Here is a 24,851-nt window from a genome sequence, read left to right as displayed (position 1 = left end):
CGATCTCCACAGGTGACAGCATAGTTCCGATTTCATCCTTTTGCTCTCTGCTGAGATGGCCAGGAAGGGTTTTTGTGATGTGGATAACTATCTGCTGGCAACTTGCCTGTGTCTAGACCTCGTTACAAATATATCGTCCTGCAGTCAGCCATCTAATGGTGGTATTAGCTTGGACCAGCTTTGAATCAGTGACTAAAACTTCTGTATACCATTATCAACTACTTGAGCTATCCAGCTCCCCACAAGTGCTTTCTAAAATAAGAAATACTTAGTTTGCTATAATTTTACAAAGAATGGATATAAAATACTGGGTATTTTGTAACATAACCACAAGAGGCAGCTGTTTAATAGTTCGTAAATCAGGAAACCACAGCAGCACTTTATATACCTTTCCCCTTCATAAGCTGGTTATCTTCGTGAGACTGATTCAAGCCGAATGCTATTTTTGGGTAAGGTGCACAAACAAAACAAAACCTATTACTCTCTCTGGAGAGAGCTTTTGTGGGCTATCTTGTGTAATTTTGAAACACTGGATATATTTATTGATGGCCATAGATGGTTTGGGTTTACTTGGACCTGCCTCAGTGCAGGGGGCTGAACCAGATAATCTCTCAAGGTCTCTTCCGGCTAGACATTTCTGTGGTTCTATACCATACTGTGTCACAGCATATGCTGTGCTATCGTGCTCTATGCCATGTTTTAGTTGTAGCAACATGTGTGTTTAATTAAATAATCCATCAAAGCAATAAAGGAAACTCTGTTAAACTATCTTCAAGACGGTCTCCGAATTTATGTGCAAAATTCCATTTTGCCGATTTCAGAGCCAATCATTTACAACACCATTAAATATCTGAGTCAAACTAAGGTATGTTTTCAGCAAGATACAAGTGGATCTGGGCTAGATCTCTCTTAATAATGGAGAATGGAGCATACTTGAAAAATCACCAGATATTTCTTTCTGTCAATTTCGTTAACAAAGAAATTTGACGATAGCTGTGTAGCTTGAATGTAGCTTGAATGTGCACAGATCTAGGAGGAGAATAAACTTGTTGTACTCTGATCCCTGGAAAGGAAGTATAAAAATAGCCACTGATTTGAATTTTCTGCTCTGCAATTTTTAGCTAGTATCACCCAAGTCAATTTTTAATTTCTGTAGCACTCTGTATTATCAGTCTTCTTGCTGTCTTTTCTTTACATGAGACATGTAGGTGCCAAAAAGCATACATGCACATCATCCCAAATCCTACTTGCCTTTCACATCTGAAAGGGGCTGAATGCAACCAGAGGAGACCATTGTTCTTTTTCGTTAAATACAGTAAGTTCTGAGTACCAATGAAGAGATGATAGAAAGTAATTGCTGTTAATATAAAATACTATATAAGAGTCCGTGGGATGGGGTACATAATTCTGTGGAGCAGGAATTTGAAATCAAGTTTCAAAAGTTCAGTGAATTAGTGCTATCTTCAGGTTTGCAGTTCTTCTCTCTGAAAATAAAAAATATTTTTGCATTTTTTAAAATATTCCTCTTACTGCTTCATGAAATGATTCTAAAGTCACATGATTTCTTTAATCTACATGGCACAGTAAATGACTGCTGAAATTACCTCTAATTCTAGATCATAGTAAGAACTCTTCAGAAAAATATGCCCTGCACTGAAAGAAGGTACAGACTAGCTCCCATTCTATTTACTGAGAATCTGAAGAAACACCATTCTGCTCACCAAATCTCATTGATACTTTTGAATGCTTTAATCCAGTAGTTCTCAGCCTTGCTGGGGACTGAAGGTGGGGGACAGAACAACTGGAGATAAGTGCGGGAGCACTGGCGTTGTATGAGGCGGCTGAAAGACACATTAGTCGGGTTGATGGAAGTATTGTGCATGGGTGCAGGTGGTTGGTACTAGGTGCTAGGCAGGGTTTTGGTTTTATTACTGGGGTGGGGACACGTCTCACTAATTCAAGTTTAATTGGCAATGTGTATTATTCCTCAGGGTGTAACTCATTCAGGTTAATAATGGATCAGTTACATTCTGACAAGACCTGATGTGGTTTCATTTCCTCCCCACTGGGATATGTCATTAATAGGGGTGAGGGTGCGGGGTGGAAAACCTAGTCTGAATGTTGAGAAAATACCTTATTAAACATCACCAACTGACTTTCCTCAGGTAATATAGGGTTATAAATAGTAATTTCATTATGACTACAGCAGACTGAGGTTTAGCAAAACATTTGTGTGCTTCTAGAAGTCTGAGACCAAGTTTGACTGTATCTAAATGAAGTTTCGCATTATAAAATGGAATGTACATGCAAATGCCACATCCATAGACAGTACATGGCTTCCAGCCTTGCCATGTTTAGCTCTTTAAGGGTATCATCTTTGTGACAACTTGGGGAATCTATGTGCAATTTATTAATTCTGGTTGATTTTTTGAAATTGCTGTATCATTGGATCCCTCAGTGTATGCAGAATCCACCATCTGCCATCAGGGCTGTAGCACTTCTCTCCCAGGCCAGGGACAATGTAGGTTGTTAAACCTGGACGATCCCCCATTCAAATGGGAGCCCTTAGGAGAATGGATGAAGCTGTGAAAGGGGGGTCACTGGGAGCACAGGAGAGACAAGCTATCTGCTCTCAAGTGTTGAGGTTTGTGGTGCCCAGGACAGCCCACAGCCATCCAAAGCTGCATTGGTGGGAAAACTCCTGTGCTATAGCATGGTCAGTGCAGATGGAATCTTCAGGGAATTTAGCTGCTAAAATCTGAGGTCTCTATTCAGCATGTGTGCACTGTGATTTTACTAAAGCTAAACTATGATTTGGCCAAATTTGGGCAGAATTTCATAGGGATAGTAAAAGACATATCCCTGACACAGAGGCCACTCTGCTGCAAATTTCAAGTTTCTTCTCTAAAAAATGGGGGTGATTGGGCAGTTCAAAGAAAAGGTCACCAGAATTTTTTACCTTGAGCAAAACAATCATTTTTTCCCCCTAGCCTTGTTCTTGGAAGTGGTTGAACTGTTTTGGCTCAAATGTTTCAAAAAATTCAGCCTGAGGCATACACCCAGCATGGATAATTTCAACTCAAGCAATCAGAGATTGGCAAAGTTATAAATGGTTGAAAAACAGGGTCTTATCATGGAGAGTGTTGGGCAACCTTAACTGTAGGCAGTGCTACTACCCCCACCAATATATCAATATATTATTGATATTATATAATATATCAAGCTATTACCGGGGCACAATTATCTCAGATTTAAACAAAGTCCAGAAACTGGTAATCCACTTTGTAAGAAATTAAAGCTTATTTTTCTTTTTGAGAAATAAAACATCACATCATCAGCTACCACTAGCAATTGCCTGGTAGTCATCCTAAGTGGTCATCCCCTCCTTTCTCTTTGTGTCTCCCAGACACAACTAAAATGTTGACTGCCCCAGTAAGATAGGGGCACTGCTTGTATAGGCATTGTTGGAGTCTTCTCATTCTAAGCAATGGACCTACTTGAAGTAAGAGCAAAATCTGATTATCAGACAAAAGATGGGAGGGGAAAAACAAACCTCCATTTGTTCATGTATCCAGTCAAGAAATGAGGTGGTACGGCTGTAGACTCCTGGTTTATTTTCTTCTGCACAGCCCATCCCAAAGCTGGTAGTTCCTACCAGCTTCCAGGTGTTCATATCTTTACAGGCTAAGGGTCCCCCACTATCTCCCTGAAGGACCAAAGCAATAAAACAAATAGTCAGCATCTCCAAAAAAGAAACAATTAGAGGAGCTATTTATTTTGGAGTATAGCAAATAAGACTGGTTAAAAGAGTTTCTTAATTCCTCTCCCTTCTGAATCTTATGAAAAACATACACTACAGGGACTTTGATTTTCACAGACAAGTAGCTTTTCTATAGGGTAGACAAGTACACATGAAATTACATCTCTCTTTGCTGTGAAAAAGTGTTATCTGTCATTTCTCATTCATATGTGCAAAGATTTGGTAGGTGTTAGAGCTGTTAGGGAATCTTCCATGGGAAAGATTTTCTCACAGAAAATGCAGTTTCCATGAAATCAAAATTTTCCTATGGAAATTTTTTATTTTGTTGAAAGTTTTCATTAGGAAAAGCAAAATGACATATTTAGTTTTTGGTTGGTTCAAGAGTCGTTGAACAAACCCAATGTTGAACAATCTTCATTTAGAGTCAGTTCAACATTAAACTGCATTTCCCTATTGTGATGCGTTGCCTCATGGGAACTGTCATTCAGGCTCCCATTCTGTCCTCTGGGCTGACCTCCCTGACTGGACTACATGCATGCAACGGTGTTCCTATGATGCAACAGTGTTCTCACTGAGTGGCATGGTGCATAATGGGAGTCGCATGAGAAATGTAGTCAGGCCAGGGAGCTTTGTCCATGGAGAAGAATGGAGGCATCTGGCAACTTGAACTGCAACTCCCATAAGAAAATGCACCATAATAGGGAAATGTAGTTTAATGTTGAACTGACTTGAAACAAAGTATTTTGGGTCAGTTCAACAAACCAAACTAAAACATTTCTATTTGGGAACACAGAAATGTTTTGTTTTGATGTAAAATGTTGAAAGTTCCAAATCAAAAATTTTCAGAACTTCTTTGTTCTCTGAAAAATGTTAATATTTCAACTTATTGTAGCAATTCAAGATAAAAACAAAAATTGAAAGATCAGAATTTCTCATGCGATGGCAATTCTGATTTTTGCTCAGCTCTACTCAGCATTCACACTACATGCAATAGTCAAATCAAAGTCTCCCAAAGCAGATGTCAGCAGTGTTCAGTGCTCCTACAACTGTGGGGCACTATCGGCCCATGATTTTCTCACTGTTTAATCGTTTGAGAAGTAGAAGCCCTGAATTTAAATCCCCAAATTGGGGTCTTTTATCAGGTTGGAACAAAAGTTACTTGAAGATTCTTTGGGATAGATGGATAAAGAGTCTACATAGAGTTCCACAGAGATTGGGTATCTGCTTTTCCTAACTGTTCATGGGAAATCCACAAATATCAATTTACATGTGGGTATGCTGAGGCGCAAGAGGACCCATCACGAATGATTCACTACTGGAAATGCCATCCATGAAGTTGCATTGCTACACCTGCCAACCAGGGCTGCCTGACCCCGTGACTCTGAAGTACTGCTTCTCAGGGTAGCATTTCCTTTGTTTATTATGGTCATGTCTAGGAACTAACCAAGACTGAAGCCCCATTCTGCCATTAACTATATGAACACAGAATAATAGATGTGACTAGTCAAATTCCTGATCTACAGTGCTACTAGTATGTCCATGGTTCGACAATTATGACAATACTTGAAGGCATTCTAACTATCCCATATCTATTAAGCCCATCTCTCTTTCTATTTAATTCAACACTGTCAGCAGTTCCAGAGGGAACTCTTTACGTCAGGGGATGTCCCTTCCAAACATGAATATTCAATGCAAACAGCAGGGCTAGTAAACTGGTACATTTTATCCCTCTCCCTTGTCCTTCATATGTGAGCTTCTTAGGGCAGGGCAGGATTACTAATATTACTCTATATTTAGACAGCACACACTAGTTTATTGTAGGAGCTCATCATCATCACTAGGGCAAATCCCAAAGGGATGTAGCCTCCTTGCAGATGAAGGGCCATCTGGGTCAAACTCTAGCTAGGTCCTTAAGATGGCCTGGCTGGATATTCAGTTTATGTCCATCACTGCTGATCTTACTGTGCAACAAAACTCTATGATCACTGGCACATAGTGGCACTCTTTGGTAAAGGACACTTTGTAATTCATTGGTTTTGTGGGTGCTACCATAATACAAATAATTAATGACTTTTGATCGCTAACCTGGGCTGGATTTGAGACAGTGATTTATAGATATTGTGAAACACTCCATAGTTCATTACCAATCCTCTGAGTTATCTAGTTTTAGTTTTTCCAAATCTAGTTCTCTTCCAGATTTACACATTTCCATTTCTCACTTGAGTCAGTCAGCAAAGCGAAAGGCTCTTGTTGCTGTATGTTAACCATGGAGTTTCTGCACCTTGCAGCTCTTATGAGCTGTTTTAAGTAAGAACTCTTCACCTTGCCAGTAGTTGTGAGCAGGGCACAGAGTGGATGGCACCATGCTTAAGCACATAAGAGAAGTTTGAATGTATCTTAAGTACATTTTTCTTTAGAACTGTAAATTTACCTTCTGCTCTAGCCGGTAAAGTACACAGATTAAAAGAAGGAAGGGAGCCATACTTCTGAATGCAAACAGTCACAGTATCTCGTATACACACATAATAAATATCTGCAAATATTTCCTGAGAAAAAGGCAGGGAGTTGTCTCCTGATAATGTATTACTCTTATTTTTACAACCAATATTAACCAATACAATTGTAGTTAAGAAACTTCCATACCTGGCAGGTGTCCACACCTCCCTTTAAAAAACCTGCACAAAGCATTGAAGAAGTTATGATTCCCCCATAGACGTCCCTGTGATTGCAAACCTTATTAGAAATCAAAGGAACACCAGCAAAATTCATGGTCTCTGAAGTATCACCTGTTTAAAAACATAAATAATGCTCTTTTTTTAAAAGTCCTACAGTTTTTACAGTGCTATTATTTCCTTGAAACCAATGTCCTATAGTAAAGAACAAAAGTTTAAGGATATGAAGAATTAGCAAGACAAGGATAAAATAATATGGTTTAAGCTTAAAATGATAATACACAAACGGGAAATCTAGACATCCTGCCACTTGCCTACATTACCCAATCATGAACCACAGCATATAGCTGTGAAAGTTGAGCATTATGTAGTTCTACAAACTTAACAGCTGATGATGATATAAAGAACTTTAGAGCTAGTCAAACTATTCATTACAAACAATACTTGTTAATTCAGCCCTCTGTTTAGTTGGCAGATTATTTGAAAATAAGCCTAATTTTCTTTGAGTGTAGTCATAATTTGTAACTATTGACCAAATTATTTGGATAAATGGTTTCCACAATAGGTGGTGTTCACAAACTTTGTGCTTTGACTGTTTGCTGTTCACGTTTTATGGTTGGTTGCCTCTCTCTCGTCCCTTGATTTTCCTAAGGCACCTCTCACCTTGGCTTTATCTAGGTCCCATAGTATTTCTGCTCTCTAACTGAATTATTGAAACATTTTAAAGACGTGACTAATGAACAGTGAGTGCCCTTCCCGTGTGAGTATTCAAAAACGTTCACTTTCATGGAGTGATTCATCCAGTGGTTGATGAACGTGATGACCCGCATGATTCATAGTAAAGTGAACTCTTGTTCGCCCATGTTTTCTTTGTTATCCAGCCAGCTCTAAAGTACATCAATGTAGACAATGTACATTGGATCCTTGGAATTATGCTGTACTTCCTCTACTTGAGGTTAGAAACAATGAAACCAATCAAATTGGGTAAATTAATAATACTCTGGGTGGTATTTGGTAGAGATGAAATTTAGCCCTGTGATTAGCCCTACTTTGAGGCTTTAAGTGGTACATATGCTTTTTTTTGGACCCGCTGCACATGGGTGAATTTGACCCTAGATTATTGCTATATTTAGGAATAGCTTTGTTTTCTAGATTTTTCTGAGGATTTAATGCTGTATACTGCAACTGCCAAACACTGTACTTACTCCACATGACTTTTTTTAGTGCATATAATTTACAATGGACATTAAAAATACCCACCTCCTTCTTCTGTAGCTCCCCATCCTGATATCCAGCACATTTTCCCTTCTGGAAAATGTTCACCAAAATTAGGCAGACAAATTGGTTCTATCAGGCCTATTTAAAAAGAAACAATTGCTCTTAAAACACGCAGAGGAAGACCTACATGGGGCGGGGTGGTACTTGTGTTCATATGTGTATTATTCCATATATCTGATTCTGACCTCCTTGGTAAAATGCTTTGAGATCTACCGATGAAAAGTGCTATATAAGAGCTAAGTACTATTATTTATTACATATAAAATAACTGAGTCAGAGCCTCAGCTAGTGTAAATCAATTTACAGTCACAGGGGATATGTCTTGAAATGTTTAAAACAAGAAAGTGTAACTTCAGAAAAGCTGTAGCTGCATTAAATGGGTATTGATAGGAACCGCTCTAAAGCTGCTTTAATGCCAGATCTGGAAGGTTTTGTTTTTTTTAATTATTATTCAGTGTTTACCTCAGTGAGAGTTGTTTACCTGAGTAAGAGCTTCAAGATTTGTCTCAAGGTAAACCTGTAATGAAAATCAATCCATCTAAAAAATAGAATAGTCTCCTCCTACACGCAAAATCCAAAACTGCATCTAAAAACAGTATACACCATTTTACTTGCTAAAATACATATTTAGTAACTTATGTATAAGTCATGGGAGCACACTACTGCACTCTACTGACTAGACTGTCGGGGCTCTGCAAGTGCTTTTATCTTTCTTCAGTCAGCTGAATATATAGGTTTAGGATTTGGGGCATTGAATGTTGTGCAATTTATTTGATGCACTTTACCAGTGATTGTGGTATCACTGTATGTCTGCAGCTGCAGATCGCGACATGTTTAAACAAACTGGCAGTAAGAAAGGGAAGTTTTCATTGCACAAATACTAGTAGCACTCAGGGGCTCACAAACAGTTCAATTCTCCAGCATGAATTTGTCTCTGTGCAAAGCATCTGGCCACAAGTGTGTAGCCTTCCAAGTTCCCTTTAGATACATTCCAGCTGTTCTGATCATATTGTGAATAAATTTCAGAGATGGTCATATACTGCAGAATGCTTATAATCTTGATACTATCCTAAACTTTTTTTTTTAATATGGTAGTTGAGATTTTGAAAAAAACCTGAAGCTTAATTTTTATTTAACAGTAGAGTAGATATGGTTTCTAAAGAAGAGCGAATTGGGGAACTAGAAAACATGGAGCTGAGAAGTGACAACATTTGTAGAGCTACCCCCATGAAGAAAGGTGTCATCTTTAGGGAGATATTTATAGTTTATTTGAAAACAGCACAATGCTCTTTTTACCGATGGTTCTGTATTTTGGTTCATGAGCCATGTCAGTTGAAGTTTTGGCATCCTGATCTGAAAGTTAGTGAAGTTTGTTTTGTTTTTAATTTAAATGCATCACTTTATTTTAATTGTCTTGACTTTTATTTGAAATGTTAATAATCTTGAAAGATGCCAGATTCAAAGCCTCGGGCACTGCACACCTCCCTATATTTGCAGACATTAGTGGGACACAGGCAGCAGGGGCACAGAGGAATTAGCAGGGGCACAGACAGCATAAACTTCATACTTTAGTCTCAACTGTGAGCTGGAAGGGTGAGAGGCTAGCTCATTTCTAACAGGGATGGAAAAACTAGTTTGGAAGAATAAGAATAAATGGTTCAGATAAGTAGCTTCCTCTCTCTGCGTGATTTCCAACAACCCCCATAGCTTTGATATTCATGTGTTAAAATGGTGTCCACTGTAAGTAGTATATAAATGGACTGGCAATATTTTAAAGACTAGTTTGTGTCTTTTTATGATATTCATTTCCATGTGAATTAGATAGAATCTAATATCTCCTGAGCCTAATCCAACACCCACTAAAATCAGTGGGACTTTCTCCATTAATTTCAACCGGCATTGAGTCATGGTTTATGAGATGATAAAGTATGAGCAGACAGCTCTGCTTTGCAACTGCTTTGAAGTAGAAAGGAGTCTGCCCTTCAAAGTTCAGCTCCAGTTTGGATCCAAATCAAAACTTCTTCAGAAGTCTGACTCAGAGTTCCTGTTATAAGGCCCATTATAGACATACGCCTGAGCTGCAATGTTTGAATGTGGATTGGATCTGAACTGCCCCAAAACTCATTGGGGGTTCCCCATTGAAGGCAACAGGAGTTTTGCACTGACTTTGGAGGAACCAGGATTTCTCCCCAGTGTTCTGATTCAAGCCCATCTGTGCTTCAGAAGCTTTTCTGGTCTGTATCACTAGAAATTACCCCTAGCTTTTAATTTAAAAAAAGAGAAAAAAACAAAGGGGAAAAAATTACCATTGAGAGCAAGTGGTGCTGCCAACTTCATCAGTGCAATATCATTCCCCATCGTCTTGGGTTTATAATTTCTATGGTATATAATTTTTTCCACTGAATATGGATTAACTGAAGTGTCTTGTTGAGTCACAAAGCCCACCTGCACGCTCCATGAGCTAGGCAAGTACAAACTGAAACAAAGAGGCAGGAGGGAGAAAACTTTTATAAATGTCAAGTTTTAAAATTGGCTACTGTGCCTGCATGCAAAATGAATAGCTATAGGACTCGGAATATTTATACTCTACACTACTTTTCTAGCTATCTGTTAATATCAGCTATGTTTTAAACGTCACTTCATAAATAAACATACATACAGTCATAGGCATTGACTCCATGCTCCAGCTCTGGAGCACCCACTGGCACTCCCCCATTCAAATCCTCCCTCTCCCTCCAGCACCTCCCGTCTGCTGCAATCAGCTGTTCAGCGGCATGCAGGAGGCCCTGTAGGGAGGGTAAGGAGCGAGGGGGGCACACTCAGGGGAGGGGTCAGAATGAGGCTGGGTGGAGCGGGGTGGGAAGAGGCAGGTGGGGCAGGGGTAGGAAGGGGCAGGGCCTGGGGTGCGGTCAGGGTCAAACACCCCCGGCAACTTAGAAAGACGGCGCCTCTGCGTCCAGTGACTAGCTGAGTACACATACATGTATATGTGTATATATAGATATATATCTCAAATTACACTAATGCTCTAAAGGTTGCACTGGCTCCCTATCAGTTTGATGCAGTTTAAGATCTTGATTTTCTCTATAAAGACTTGTGGTTTTGCATCCTGCTTACTTGAAAAACCACCTATCTCCCTGTGTGACACCGGAGTGGTTGAGATAGTCACTAAATTTATTTAAGAGGGCTAGTAGCATGGCATTTTCAGTGGACAGATCTGCATTCTGGGACTCACTTCTGTCACTAGTTCACCATTATTCATTTCTGCTGGCCTTCAGGGCATGCGGTAATTCCAATCTCTTCTAGGATTTAGTTTGTGATGCTAATTATGGGTTAGCTAAATTGCTGGATGGAGGCTCAGGAGATCTGTGTTCAGTTCCTGGCTCTACTACGGATTCTCTGTGAAATATTGAACAAGTCACAAATCCTTAACCTGTGAGTTCCTAGAAGTAAGGATGGGAGCCTTCCGATGCTGGCATGCAAACAAGATCTCTCACTGGGAGACTATTCTTATTACACATAAGGAAGGGGAACGGGTTTAATGTTACTCTAAGAAGAAAAATCTAAGCAGGTCTTTACCCATTTACAGTTTTCACACTAGACTGTAAGCAGTCCTACTACTAACTGATTTTGTACAAGCTAAATGGTCTCATAAAATAATTTGGAGATTGTGAATATAAGAATGGTCAGGTACAAATTCCTCCTAAATTATTAAGTCTTATGCAATATGGTCAAAATGTTCAAACTTGAGTGCCTAAAGTCAGGCACCTAAATGAATACTTAGGCTTGGTTTTTCAAACATACTAAAGATGACCTCACTGTTCAGAAGAACATGATTTCATGCATGTTCAGAATCTCAGAAAATCAGGTCACTTATTTTAGGATTGATTAGATACCTAATTTCAGGTGTCCCAGGTTACCAATTTTGGCCTACGGCCTGATTTGTTCAGAGGTACTGTGCACCCACAGTTCTCATTTACATCCAAAGGAGTTTGTGTGTTCAGAACCTCTGAAAATAAGGCCCAGTTTCCCAGATGTGGCCTCAGATTTTGATGTCACAACAGTTAGACCATTATTAGTGTATGCATTTTTTCAACAGGTGCCTTCTTTATACAGTAATGTGAGATACTTTCATTGGAGCAAGTAAAATAAGAATAACACTTCGCTCCTGTGCAGAACTGTTCTTCAGAGTCATTTATCATTCTGTTTCCATTATCCTTCCCCTGCATGAAAGCAACTATCCCTCAAGTTGTCACAGCCAGATATACGAAAGTTAAACAAGGTAAGTAGATAAGATACTTACTCATAAACACAGTGGGCTGCTGTGACAATCCACCATGGGGTGATGATGGATCCTCCACACAGATGGAATCCTTGAAATTGAAGGCTGACCTGCCATGGCCATTGCCAGGGCGATGATGCATTTCCACCAACTATACGGGAGGAGTACCTGGACCTAGTACCACACTCTGCACGGATGGGAGAGAATTATAAACATGGTAAGCACAATCCTATCTATGTGAAACACAACTTTATTCCTTACTTTTTGAATTCCAGCTGTTCTCAATCCCTTCCATGTCAAACTCTTCACAGTAGATGTTCCCCATCCTCCAGCTGAAGGCGGACCATGTCTTGGCTCTGAGCCTGGGATTAGGACCACACCTCAGGAAGAACTCGCCAGAATTCTGTGCCTCCAAGCAGTACACACAGCAGGCTCCAGGACTCCCTTTGGAGCAGAGCTTTCACAGGATTTTTAAAAAGATTTTAACTAAATGTCTCTCAGTAGTTTTCTTTTCTCCATCATTGGCTTCAAGGTTGTTCTCCTCAAAACTGCTAAACTCAAAAAATCCCAAAACAAACAAACAACACCCCCCACACACTCTTTCCCCATTCTTTTGGCTTTCTCACCCCTCAGAATGGCAGACATCCAGCAGGCCACAGGAGCTCAGCTCTCAGCTGGTCTGTGGGTGAGGTCCAGGCTAAGACAATGGAACAGACCACCGTGAAATCAGTTTCAAGCTCTCCTAAGGGCGAGGTCCCCACCAAGACAGTAGAGCAGGCCACATCAAAGCTCCCTTCACTGAGACCAGACCAAAGACTGCATTGTAGAGCATTGTGAGTAAAGTTCAAAGTCCCCGTTGCCTCTCCCTCAGGTATTGGACTCCTGTTTCCACACGTTGCAGATCAAGCAGGAAAGTTTCACTGGAGCCTCCTGAATTTCAAGGGAAGGCAAGGCTCCCACATCACAACCAGGAAGAAAGAAACACCTGCTCACAGACAGGTCTATGCCCAGGTGATCGAGAAGGCCACAAAGTATCCTCCCTTCCCACAAGTTGCCTGCAACCTTTCTGATACAAATGAGTAATTTGTCCCCAATGGCTCTGGCTCACCCCTCCATTCTTCTTGGTCAGTCAGTCCCCACTCAGCCCAGACCCAGCATCAAAGTATGGAATGATGTGATTCAGATTAGAGCTGGTTGGGAATTTTTTGATGGAAACACTTTTAGTCAAAAAGCACCAACTTATTGAAACCAAAACTGTTTGCAAGAAAGGCTTTTGACAATTTTTTCAAATAAAAAAGAATGTTGAATTTTTTTTAAAAAAAATTGTCAGTGTTCCATTTGGGCATTTTCTAAATGAAAAAAAAATCTAGTTTTCTGGTTAGAGATGACTTTTTTGTAATTTAAACTAACTACATTAAAATACATTAAAATGGTGTCATTCTTGTTTTGATATTTTGAAGTTATAGAAACAAAATGTTTCACTTGATCCGCCCCGGAATTCTTTTTGGGAATTAGATATTTCAGTCTAATTTGCAACTGGAACATCTTTTGATATCTCAATTTTTTCACAGAACAGGAAAACAGTTCCCCATCCAGCTCTAATTCAAATCCCCTGACATGTGAGATGGACCTATCTCCTCTCCTCTTCCAGCCTTCAGTGGTTCCATACGCAATAATGAAGTGGATATGATTTTCCTTAGGGAGACATGCAGGATACATGCCTGCAGACTGTCCTTTCAATCTCCCTGGTAACGTACTCTCCCCTCACAGGCCCCCTCCCCCTTGGTCTCAGGGGTTTGGCTGAAGGACTGGTGAAGGATATTGCTCACAATCAGGAAAGAGTCTCCCCTCTAGATCCTCTAAAGAGAAGGAGAAATCTCTACAGATGGGACTTTGAGCAACATATCTCAAATTCTTAGCTAAGCATGCAGAATTAACCACAAAGGGGTGTTTATCTTTATAGGTGCTTCTATTTTTAGAAAATGAAACACCAAAGGGGGAAAAAAAAACCTTGAAAAGTTGAAGAGCGGTGTAATTCTTCCTCACCTAGCTTATGAGGGTGTGATTAAGGTGAAGTGGGAATTCCCTATAAAGACCTATACCTAAGGACTAAAAGATCTTCATAAATCTGCTTAATGTTAGGCCTGCTTCAGTTTCTTAGTAAAGGACATTGTCATATCATCTGAGAGATTAGTCCTGCCAAACCCACAGAAAGGAGAGTAAGATCATCACTCAGTCTCAACTTGGATACAAAAGTCTCAGCCCATAGCATATTGGCTACAGTTTCTTATTATGAAGATCATGCTCAACTGGGAGGTCATCTTGAGCATGCACAAAACAAAACAGGAAGAAAAACATGAGAAAATTGCAGGCTAACATTGATATTCTTTCAAATATTTTGTTGGTAAGCGCTTTGGGGAGCATAGAGACAAAGCAGCCACTGAGGCATTAGACAAGGGAATAGGTTCCACCCTACTTCCAGTGAGAATTTCTGAACTACCTTGTCTAGGCAGGTGTTCCCTTTGAACCTGCTGTTCCTCCAGGTTCCAGTGTAGTGATTACCCATTAGGAGGATGCCATTGCTGCCTTTCCTGAGACCAATGCTGGGAGTCTATGGAAAAGTATCAAACCCCAAAAGCTTCTTTTGGGGTTCTCAAGTCTGAGCATATTTATCCCTCTCCCACCCCATGAGGGGTGCTTCAGGGTGGGCCCTCATCTGGGAGTGAACCACTTCACAAAGCAAATGCTGGCGTCAGGAAAGGATATCCAACAGAACATACTCTTATTCCCCAAACTCAAGTTTATTCTTTTCCCCAAAGTAAATTAAAATATATCAACATTATCAACAAGACCATCTGTAATATCAGAAGATGAAGGTGCAATAGTTCATCTCCTATGCATTGGAACAATAGTGTTAGCCAATATGTATATGTTATGTTGACCAAATTATATTATGTTTTTTCCCACAATACTGTTCACTTCTGCTCACTCACATCAAGATATATGTCCCACAGCTTTGGGAAAGCCAGCTTTAGGCTCTGAAAAATATGAAATCTATCAAAGACAAGATATATTCATTCTGTGTCCTGGTAGAAGTTGGTAGTTACTTTCACAGATAACTGGATTAAATTAATTAAAAACTGGCTAACTGACAGATCTCAACATTTAATTGTAAACAGGAAATCATTATCAATTGGGTGTGTTTCCAGTGGGGTCCCAAAGGAATCAGTTCTTCACCCTATGCTATTTAACATCTTTATCAATGACCTGGATGAAAACATAAAATCATCACTGGTAGGGTTTACAGATGACACAAAAATTGGGGGAGTGGTTAATAATGAAGAGGCCCTGTTAATTGATTCAGAGCAATCTGGATTGCTTGATAAATTGGGCACAAGCAAACTGTGTGTTTTAATGCAGCTAACTGTAAATGTATATATCTGGGAACAAAAAAGCCCAGGATGAAGCCCAGGATGCTTATAGGATGAAGGACTCACTGGTAAGCAGTGATTCTGAAAAAAGATTTGAGGGTCCTGATGAATAATCAGCTGAACATGAGCTCCCCGTGTGATGCTGTGGCCAAAGAGCTAATGTGATCATGGGATGCATAAACAGGGGAATATGGAGTATGAATAGAGAAGTTATTTTACCTCTATTTGGCATTGGTGTGACTGCTGCTGGAATACTGGGTCCAGATCTGGTGCCTTCAGTTCAAGAAATAGGTTGATAAGTTGGAGAGAGTTCAAAGAAGAGCCACAAGAATGATTAAAGGATTAGAAACTATGCCGTATAGGGATAGACTCAAAGAGCTCAATCTACTGAGTTTAACAAATAGAAGGTTAAGGGGTTTGATTACTTGATTACCGTCTATAAGTATCTACAGAGGGAACAAATATGTAATGGGATCTTCAATCTAGCAGAGAAAAGTATAGCACGGTCCAATGGCTGGAAGTTGAAGCTAGGCAAATTCATACTGGAAAGAATGTGTAAATTTTTAACAGTGAGAGTAACTAACCATTGAAATAGTTTACAAAGTATTGGGGTGGCTTCTACATCACTGATGATTTTTAAATCAAAATTGGAGTTTATCTAAAAGATCTGCTCTAGGAACTATTTTGGAAAATTCTTTAGCCTGCATTATACAGAAGGTCAGACTAGGTGATCTCAGTGGTTTCTTCTGGCCTTTCAATGTAGTATCCAAAACAGAGATAAGGAAAGGTACATGGTACCAAGAAAACAAGCTAATTGGTAAGTTTTAGTCTTGGGTGATATACAGAGTGCTTTTAGCTCATAAACAGCTATGATATAAATAATAGGTAGGTTTGGGGGACATATTTTGGAGCACATCTTCTGTGTAAGGGGTACTGAATGCTGGGAGAACAGCTACCCAAAAGGGCTGATAACATATTAACTCTTTCCTTTCTGTATTGTACTGCTTTGTCTTTATAAACCCCAGATGGTGCTCCATCCTCCTAACTGGCCATTAGGCTACTGTGACAGTGGCCGGAGCCCTGGGCCCTTTAAATTGCTGCCAGAGCCCTGGGTGGTGCAGAAGGGCTGGCTGGGAAGGCTGGCCCCCAGCTCATCCCTTTTACCAGAGGCTCCTCCCCTTCTGCCTGAGGCCCTGCCCCTTCCAGGGGCCTGGAGCTGGGCCCCCATAGCAGTAAGACATTTATGTTACTTTCACTCCTGGCCTAGAGGGAGTCAGGTCTGATGAATCAGAACCAGCAAAGGAAAGGAGAGCTTCTTGGGAGAGAGTCTGCATGGATCAGAAAGTTCTGCAGACCCTCCCTGGGAAGCGGGAGGAGTTGGTTAGAAGGCCAATGGAGGGGCTACTTTGCTGACTGTCCCATGCTAGGGATCCAGTGGTGGGAGGCTGAAAAGGGCTGAAAGCTAGAAGCCAGTGTAGGGGCTAGCCATCTGACCTCCTGAGCCAGAAAGCCAAGGCCAGAGAACCCTGAAGGGGCCTGAAGGCTGAGAGCATTTGGTGTGTGTGGGGGGGGAAGGGGTACCTGCTGGCTCTCAGAGCCAGAGAGCTGAAGATGGAGGGAGAGAGGTCTTAAGAGTGAGGAAGAGGTGTGGTGATGGATGCCAGAGCTGTACTGAGAGCTGGAGTGTAGTGAATGATTCTAGGATGTAGTGAAAGATGCTGAGGTTGTTTGTAATGTACTGTTTGGACTATGATTATGGGACACGGGTAATGGTTTTTATGCACAGGGCTTTTGTTTGTAATTAACCCACCCCACAAGGGCTATCTTTATACTCAGATAGACTGGTTGTGAATTAGTGGGGACTCTGATGGAGGGGAAACTGAGGCAGGTGTATGGCATGGCATGGCATGCTGGCAGAAGGTGCTCCAATCAGGACCACCCTAGGACACTGTCCCACTTCATGAAACTTAGAAAGAATCATAGATAGTTTCATTTGCTGAATAGTGGAGCCTATTTTAAGAACAGAGCTGTTTGGCTTTAGAAGAAGAAAAGGGATGACAGATGGTATGTTCATTGTTAGACAGCTGGTGGAAAAGAAGCTGGAGGGAAATGTCAAGCATAGCTGGACAATCCTTGATTTGGAGAAAGCATTTGAAAAAGTACCATACCTAGGAGACTGCTGGTGCCTCTGCTACAATTTGGGGTATTGGAAGATCTTAGGGTACCGGAGGATTTTGTCCAGATGGCAGTGGGTTTGTATGATGGTTCCATGACAAAAGTGCAGACACCTTTCAGCGTAATAGAGGGTTTCAAGGTGAAGGCTGGACTACACCAGAGATCACTGCTTTCTTCATTACTATTCATAATTGTGATGTACTTCATAAGTAAGCAAATCCAAGAGGAAGGTGGTACAAAGTTGATCTATGCAAACAATATTGTGCTAATGGCCAGTAGTGAAGACAATTTGGTCCAAGTGACTGATGCTTGGAACAGGGAACAGAGAAAATGTGACCTCAAAATGAGTAAAGAAAAGACTGAAGTCATGTGGACAACTTGCGGAGAACCAAGACAGATGAATATCAACATCAAGAGCCAAGGCCTAAATCAGATTTCTGCATTTAAGTATCTTGGGAGCTCTTTAACAGCAAATGGAGAGATCAACAGAGAACTGCAAGCAAGGATGTTGAATGTGGGGGAAGTCTGATGCAGGATAAGTGAAGTGATTTATAATAAACAAATGCTCAGACTACTTAAGGGATGATACAAAACCTGGGGAAGAGCAGACCGTCTGTACAGATCAGAGACATGGGAGACCAAAGAGAGGCACTTGAGAAGACATGACACCATTGAAATGAGATATTTGAGGGCAGTGAGAGGAGGACATTGCTGGACCATGAATAAAATGATGTAATTAGGAGTGAGACCAAGGTCTGCGATATCAGAGAAGTTGCCGTAGAGGAATCTGAGATGGTATCGGCATGTACAAAGAATGGATGAAGGGAATCCCCTTAGGGAGGCATTTGAGAGTAGAATTCATAGGTGGAAAAAAAGAGAAGAGCCAAGAAAATGGTTGAAACACTGTGTACAAGAAGATGCAGTGAATATGGAATGAATGTTCGACCAGCAAGCTTGGAAAAGACTGGTATGGCAACCTGACCCTAGCTAGCTGGGAAAAGGGGGAGAAAATATCTAGACTCCTCTATGACTTGGGTAGGATGTGGCTGAAGGAGAAGACATTTCTTGTTCTATGGACCATCACACTCCCTCCTTCATTTGCAGCAGATGGTTCTTCGGGAACATGAGGTGTTGAAAGGGGAGAGAACTTCCAGCATTATTGAGAGAAGTAGCCTTGTTCTTGTCTTGGGGAGAAGTTGTGTCTCTCTTTCTCAGAATTCTATGCCAAGAAGGAAAGTCAGGGTTGGCTGACTCAACAAGACACACTTAAAACCAATAGAATTCAATCTAGACCATCCAGCCTTTTGACATATCACAGGCCAGGTGTGAAGCCTAATGATGAACCTATTTGCATCCAAGACCAGCTGGAAAACCAAAAGAGGTACTACATTAGGAAGATTTCAGAGTAGCAGCCGTGTTAGTCTGTATTCGCAAAAAGAAAAGGAGTACTTGTTGCACCTTAGAGACTATCAAATTTATTAGAGCATAAGCTTTCGTGAGCTACAGCTCACTTCATCGGATGCATTTGGTGGAAAAAGAGAGGAGACATTTATATACACACACAGAGAACATGAAACAATGGGTTTATCATACACACTGTAAGGAGAGTGATCACTTAAGATAAGCCATCACCAGCAGCGGGGGGGGAAGGAGGAAAACCTTTCATGGTGACAAGCAAGGTAGGCTAATTCCAGCAGTTAACAAGAATATCAGAGGAACAGTGGGGGGTGGGGTGGGGGGGAGAAATACCATGGGGAAATAGTTTTACTTTATGTAATGACTCATCCATTCCCAGTCTCTATTCAAGCCTAAGTTAATTGTATCCAGTTTGCAAATTAATTCCAATTCAGCAGTCTCTCGTTGGAGTCTACCAGCAACCACACACCACACAACAGAACCACTAACCCAGGAACCTATCTTTGCAACAAAGCCCGTTGCCAACTCTGTCCACATATCTATTCAAGGGATACCATCATAGGGCCTAATCACATCAGCCACACTATCAGAGGCTCGTTCACCTGCGCATCTACCAATGTAATATATGCCATCATGTGCCAGCAATGCCCCTCTGCCATGTACATTGGCCAAACTGGACAGTCTCTACGTAAAAGAATGAATGGACACAAATCAGACGTCAAGAATTATAACATTCAAAAACCAGTTGGAGAACACTTCAATCTCTCTGGTCACTCGATTACAGACCTAAGAGTGGCTATCCTTCAACAAAAAAGCTTCAAAAACAGACTCCAACGAGAGACTGCTCACGGCTGCTACTCTGAAACCTCTCCTTACAGTGTGTATGATAAACCCATTGTTTCATGTTCTCTGTGTGTGTATATAAATCTCTCCTCTCTTTTTCCACCAAATGCATCCGATGAAGTGAGCTGTAGCTCATGAAAGCTTATGCTCTAATAAATTTGTTAGTCTCTAAGGTGCCACAGGTACTCCTTGTCTTTTTACATGAGGAAGAGACATTCAAAAACAGAGGCTGTGGTCCCCTTATTTCAGAAGTAGGCTATAAGGCCTCCTTTATGTCTTTCCACCCCCCCACCCCTGCCACTGAGAGTAAAGATGGTAAAGGAGATGGTAAAAGTATAAGCCACTGTGAAAATAATCACCACCTCATTATCCCTCAGCTCCTGGTTCTCAGACCTGATTTAAATGTAACTGAAACCTCTTCTTGAACTGGCAACACATGCACACACAAAACAGAGTGCAACCAGGACCTAGCCTAAACTAAAATCCAGTCCTGCCTAACTCATCAGCAGAAAGGAAGGAGCTACAGTCATTCTAAGAAGGTAACGAACACCCTTCTACCGTCTTGGTGGAAATTCTGTCTGATGTCTATGCATCACTTGGGATTTAAATGTTGGTGTTACAAGGGACACACATCAGGGCAAAGCCAGCTGAAGCAAAGGACATTCTAGTCTTTTTACAAGATGGCCTGACCATGAGGCTCAAGAACAATGCTTTTTGGAAAGACAAGTTAGTGATTGCAGGCATATTGCACTGAAGAAACCCATGAGAATCTCTTATTACCATCACATAACTGATTCTTGAAGACTAACTATTCTTATCAGTTCTCTGGCAATATGCAGATTTGTGTCATGATCTTAATCTATGTACTATACATCCTAATTGAAACCATATTTCAGCTTCACAGTCAGTAGGTCTTTTCCTTTTCTCACTGAAAATATCTTTTGGCTATTTGCCACCTCTTTGACAAAGGGGATTTTGGAGCTTGGTGTGCTCTCAATGAAACACTCTGTCAAATATGGTAATTAAGGAGGCCTCGATCCACAAGATTATCAACCCAAGGTCAGTGCAATCTTCTTCATATAATAGGAAGTGGTATTGTTGCCCTTCTGGTTGAATCCAAACATTTTAAGGAAGTAGAGAAGTTAGATATGAGCAGAGCCAAATGGGGAATAAGGACTATATAGCAGAGGCATTCAAAGCCACAGGTAAAACTCATCTCATTATTATACACTCTATGAAAAGAATAGTGATTTTGTGGACTGAAGAGCTCACACTCATCTTATGCAGAGGTTTGAAAGAGTACTACAGAATCTTCCATCCACATTTTCTCCAACACTATTAGGGCAAAATCCTTATCCCAGGTGATGCAGTGTTTGATAGAATGTTATGGAAAGGGGTGCCCCAATAATTTTTAAATTCCTTTTCAGTTCCTCATGGGTAAGTTGAATCCTGCCTCCCTTCCAAGAGATGATTTATTGCTTTCGGCATCCCACTGTGAAGACTGACATGGAGGGGTCTGGAAAAGGGAAAATTCTGTCTTACCTGTGAATTTTCATTTGAGGGTGCGCCATGTCAGACAGTCTGACCCTCCCTCAGAGGATTGCATTATGTCCAATTTTTTTTCTGGCTATTGCTCACTTTTTAAGTAGTTTGGAAAGGAAAGGAGGGTGCTCCTCTAGTAAATCCCTGAATTTCATTTCAAGGCTCTGTTGCAGATGTTTTGAATTGAATAGCACTTTTAAACTTATCTAGTATTTTTCAGCTTTGGATGCTGTTAGAGTGAACACTTCCTGAGGGGTGGTTACACACCCATGCTTAGAGCGAAGTCTGGGCCGCTTCTATTTGCCATGGAAATGGAGAAGGTCCCACTCTAAAGACTCTCTGATATGGAAGGTCCTAGAATGAAAATTCACAGGTAAGACAAAAATTTCCTCTCCCCAGTGACAATTAGGTAGAGTTATAATATCCATCCACTGACTGAACACATTCAGTATCCTTAAAGATTTGCTTCCTCGCTTGCAGGTAAATCCTCCCCATATATGCTCCCGTACCCTATCACTTGCCTCCTCACCCCACATCATCTTCTCTGCCCTTCTATAATTCCTTCCTTGAAACTTTATTTACAGACAGCAGTTCTTCCCGGACATCACAAAAACACTACTCACTGTTTACAACGTGGTAATATACTCCTGGATTTTCTTAGATTCATTCCCCACACATTAGCCAACTGAAATGGATGTAACTGAAGATAGTTTTTGATCTGTTACTTTTAATTTTCACAAACACTTACCCAAACATTTTAGGATGATTACTTTGCCTGCAGTACACTCTTCTCTAAGATGAAAAGACATTAGTATTAGTTCCTAAGCATGCTCTTTGGTTTCTCAAATTTCTGGGATCAAGGCCGGCTTTTGGGCCGATTCCTCCGAATCGGGCCCCGCACCTAAAAGGGCCCCGCGCCAGTTTTACTCACCCAGCGGTGCTCCGGGTCTTCGGCGGCGGGTTCTTCAGTGCCACCGAAGACCCGGAGCAAGTGAAGGACCCCCCACAGAAGTGCTGCAGGGTGAGTACAAGCAGGTGTTCCAATCGGGCCCTGCACTCCCTAAAGCCAGCCCTGTCTGGGATATATATCTGGTTTCATATTTAGGGTCTAATTAAAAGAATAGACACTGAATATTGTGTGTGTGCATATATATTTGCATGCAGAAATACCCTGTGTGTGTAGGTATGTGCATTTGAATGAGTACATACATCTCAGAATATATCTACAGATGTACAAAGGGCCTGATCCAAAGTCCATTGAAGTCAATTGGAGTGTTTAGTTTGATTTTAATGGCTTTGGATCAAGCCTCTAATATACATGAACTCTCATTCTTTGGGGAACAAGTAATGAAGCTGCCACTGAACCTGGGTCTCTGCTGTATAACAGCATGAAACACTTATGAAGGCCTACATGCCTGAGAAAAGGTGCAATTTATTGAGAAAATAAGCCAACAAACTTAATCTATTAACAATTCTTATTCCATTACTTAGACCCTTTCTATCACCATATATACTCTGATTTGCTTAGTAACTTTTCTCCATTTAACTAAACAATCTGAAACATACCTTAAGTATGATGCATTGTGTAAGGCTGTCACTTGATCAGCTGGTGACCAATGACTGACAGAAACAAAATGTCTTTGAAACTCCTCTTCGATTGCAGCCACAGGCAGGTAACCAGAACTTATGTAACTGCAAAAACAAACAAACAAACAAAAAAACAACTAATCATAAACTCAGCTTGCTGATACAGAATTTCCAATAATACTTTTAAATGATTCAGTGGGGTATTACTAAAAGATTCAAAGTAGTAAATATATCAGTCTGATACTAACAGCATATAAAGCAATACAGTCATCTCTCACAAAGGAGGCTATTTGCCTTATCGTGCCTGCATGGAACTGCCATTAATAGGTATGGAAGTTACACACACTGAGAACAGAACAGACTCCCTAATTTGGCAGAGAAAATAGGTTTTACTTCTAATTTTATACTGAGCTTTTTATCTTTAATTGGTCAGTACATTTTCTGTAACACTAACATACATTTCTTCTTCTCCCTCTAAAAAAAGACTTAGTTTTTATAGTAGGGGAGATAAAAAAATTGTAACGAGTTTTTTTTTATTCAACAAATTTTGCTTTTCTTTCGGTTTACAAATTTTCCTAGAGAAGAGTGTAAATTTTTTTTTAAATTTCTTCAAATAATTCTTTGTCTGTAGATCATTTGTGACTAGCTCATTCTGAATAGTTGTTACTGAAATTCAAGCTGTTTTTGTTATACTTAATTGGACACTAAAAATCACTTGATGTTTATGTACCGATCAGATATGCGTATATTTTAGAATCAGTTTGCTGGTGCAAATACTCACTTATTTTCAAATTTTACCTTTAATAAATATTCTCCAATAGTCACTTAATTTTTTCAGTTTCCATCAAGTGAACACATTTGCTAGGATATTCATGGGAAGCAAGCACAGAAGGGGTAGGAACACAATCAAAGTGAGTTACTTTAAAAGGTGAATCAAGATTCCAAGAAAACCTTTTGCTGTATTTCCCCAGCTGTAGGCTGAAGTTTGTTGCATGTGATCTGACTGAATAGAGGTGGACAGTATCTGCTGCATTACAGCTTATAGGAAATATCAGTTCAGTGAAAAAACATTTTGTGGTGAAATTTGAATCTGGAAATGAACATCCCAGCAGCATGGCACAGCAGGCTTTTATTTCCTTAGGGCCACATCCTGCTATGTGCTGTGCAGGTGTGCTGGGGAGCAGCACAGAAGGATTAGCACCTAATAGGAACTTGTTACTGTGCTGGTTGGGACATCACAGCCCCAAAGGAGCATTGTCTGACAAATAAGGACATGAGCAGGTCCCTAACTGGTTAGCTTGCATGCTATCTTCTGCCATATCTGCCTGTCAGGGACCCCGCTCATAAGAATGTAAGAATGGCCATACCGGGTCAGACCAATGGTCCATCTAGCCCAGGATCCTGTCTTCTGACAGTGGCCAATGCCAGATGCTTCAGAGTGAATTAACAGAACAGGGCAATTATCAAGTGACACATCCTCTGTCATCCAGTCCCAGCTTCTGGGAATACCAATTTGTTCCCCAAGGTGCAACACAGTTGAATATCCTGGGCCATCTTGTCCTATGTCAACAGGAAGTATAGCTGTCACCACTCCATTATCCCCTTCCTAGCCCCAGCAGTGTGGCTCCTATCAATGAGAGGAGGATTTTCCTATTCAAGAATTCCCTTTAGTGCTGGTCAGTCCACTCTGTAGTCTATTTTGAAAATAAAACTTCCTGATTTCACCTCTTTTATGTTGAATAGTGAAGTAGTATTTTATCCTAATACCAGTGATCATTTGTTTTAATAATCTTGTTTGTATTGTTACATTAATACTAACACTGTATAAAAATCTGAGTAGATTCATTGTGCAAGATAACTTAAAG

General features: G+C 40.6%; 1 protein-coding gene across 1 annotated transcript in view; it reads right to left on the bottom strand.

The window, feature by feature from the left end:
- Positions 1–1,352: 1,352 nt before the first annotated feature.
- TMPRSS3 (transmembrane serine protease 3) overlaps positions 1,353–24,851 on the bottom strand; it is a 31,695-nt gene continuing 8,196 nt past the window's right edge. Inside the window, exons 6-13 of the mRNA XM_038375332.2 lie at positions 22,966–23,091; positions 22,148–22,191; positions 12,014–12,179; positions 10,017–10,186; positions 7,693–7,788; positions 6,404–6,546; positions 3,554–3,706; positions 1,353–1,484 (exon numbers count right to left, since the gene is read on the bottom strand). Of these exons, the coding sequence (XP_038231260.1) occupies positions 1,464–1,484; positions 3,554–3,706; positions 6,404–6,546; positions 7,693–7,788; positions 10,017–10,186; positions 12,014–12,179; positions 22,148–22,191; positions 22,966–23,091 (919 nt within the window). The 3' untranslated portion in view covers positions 1,353–1,463. The remainder of the gene's footprint in view (positions 1,485–3,553; positions 3,707–6,403; positions 6,547–7,692; positions 7,789–10,016; positions 10,187–12,013; positions 12,180–22,147; positions 22,192–22,965; positions 23,092–24,851) is intronic.

Source organism: Dermochelys coriacea, chromosome 1, assembly GCF_009764565.3.
Source record: "Dermochelys coriacea isolate rDerCor1 chromosome 1, rDerCor1.pri.v4, whole genome shotgun sequence".
Classification (NCBI taxonomy): domain Eukaryota; kingdom Metazoa; phylum Chordata; order Testudines; family Dermochelyidae; genus Dermochelys; species Dermochelys coriacea.
The sequence above is the reverse complement of the archived record's forward strand: the minus strand, read 5'-3'. Positions and strand labels throughout refer to the sequence as shown.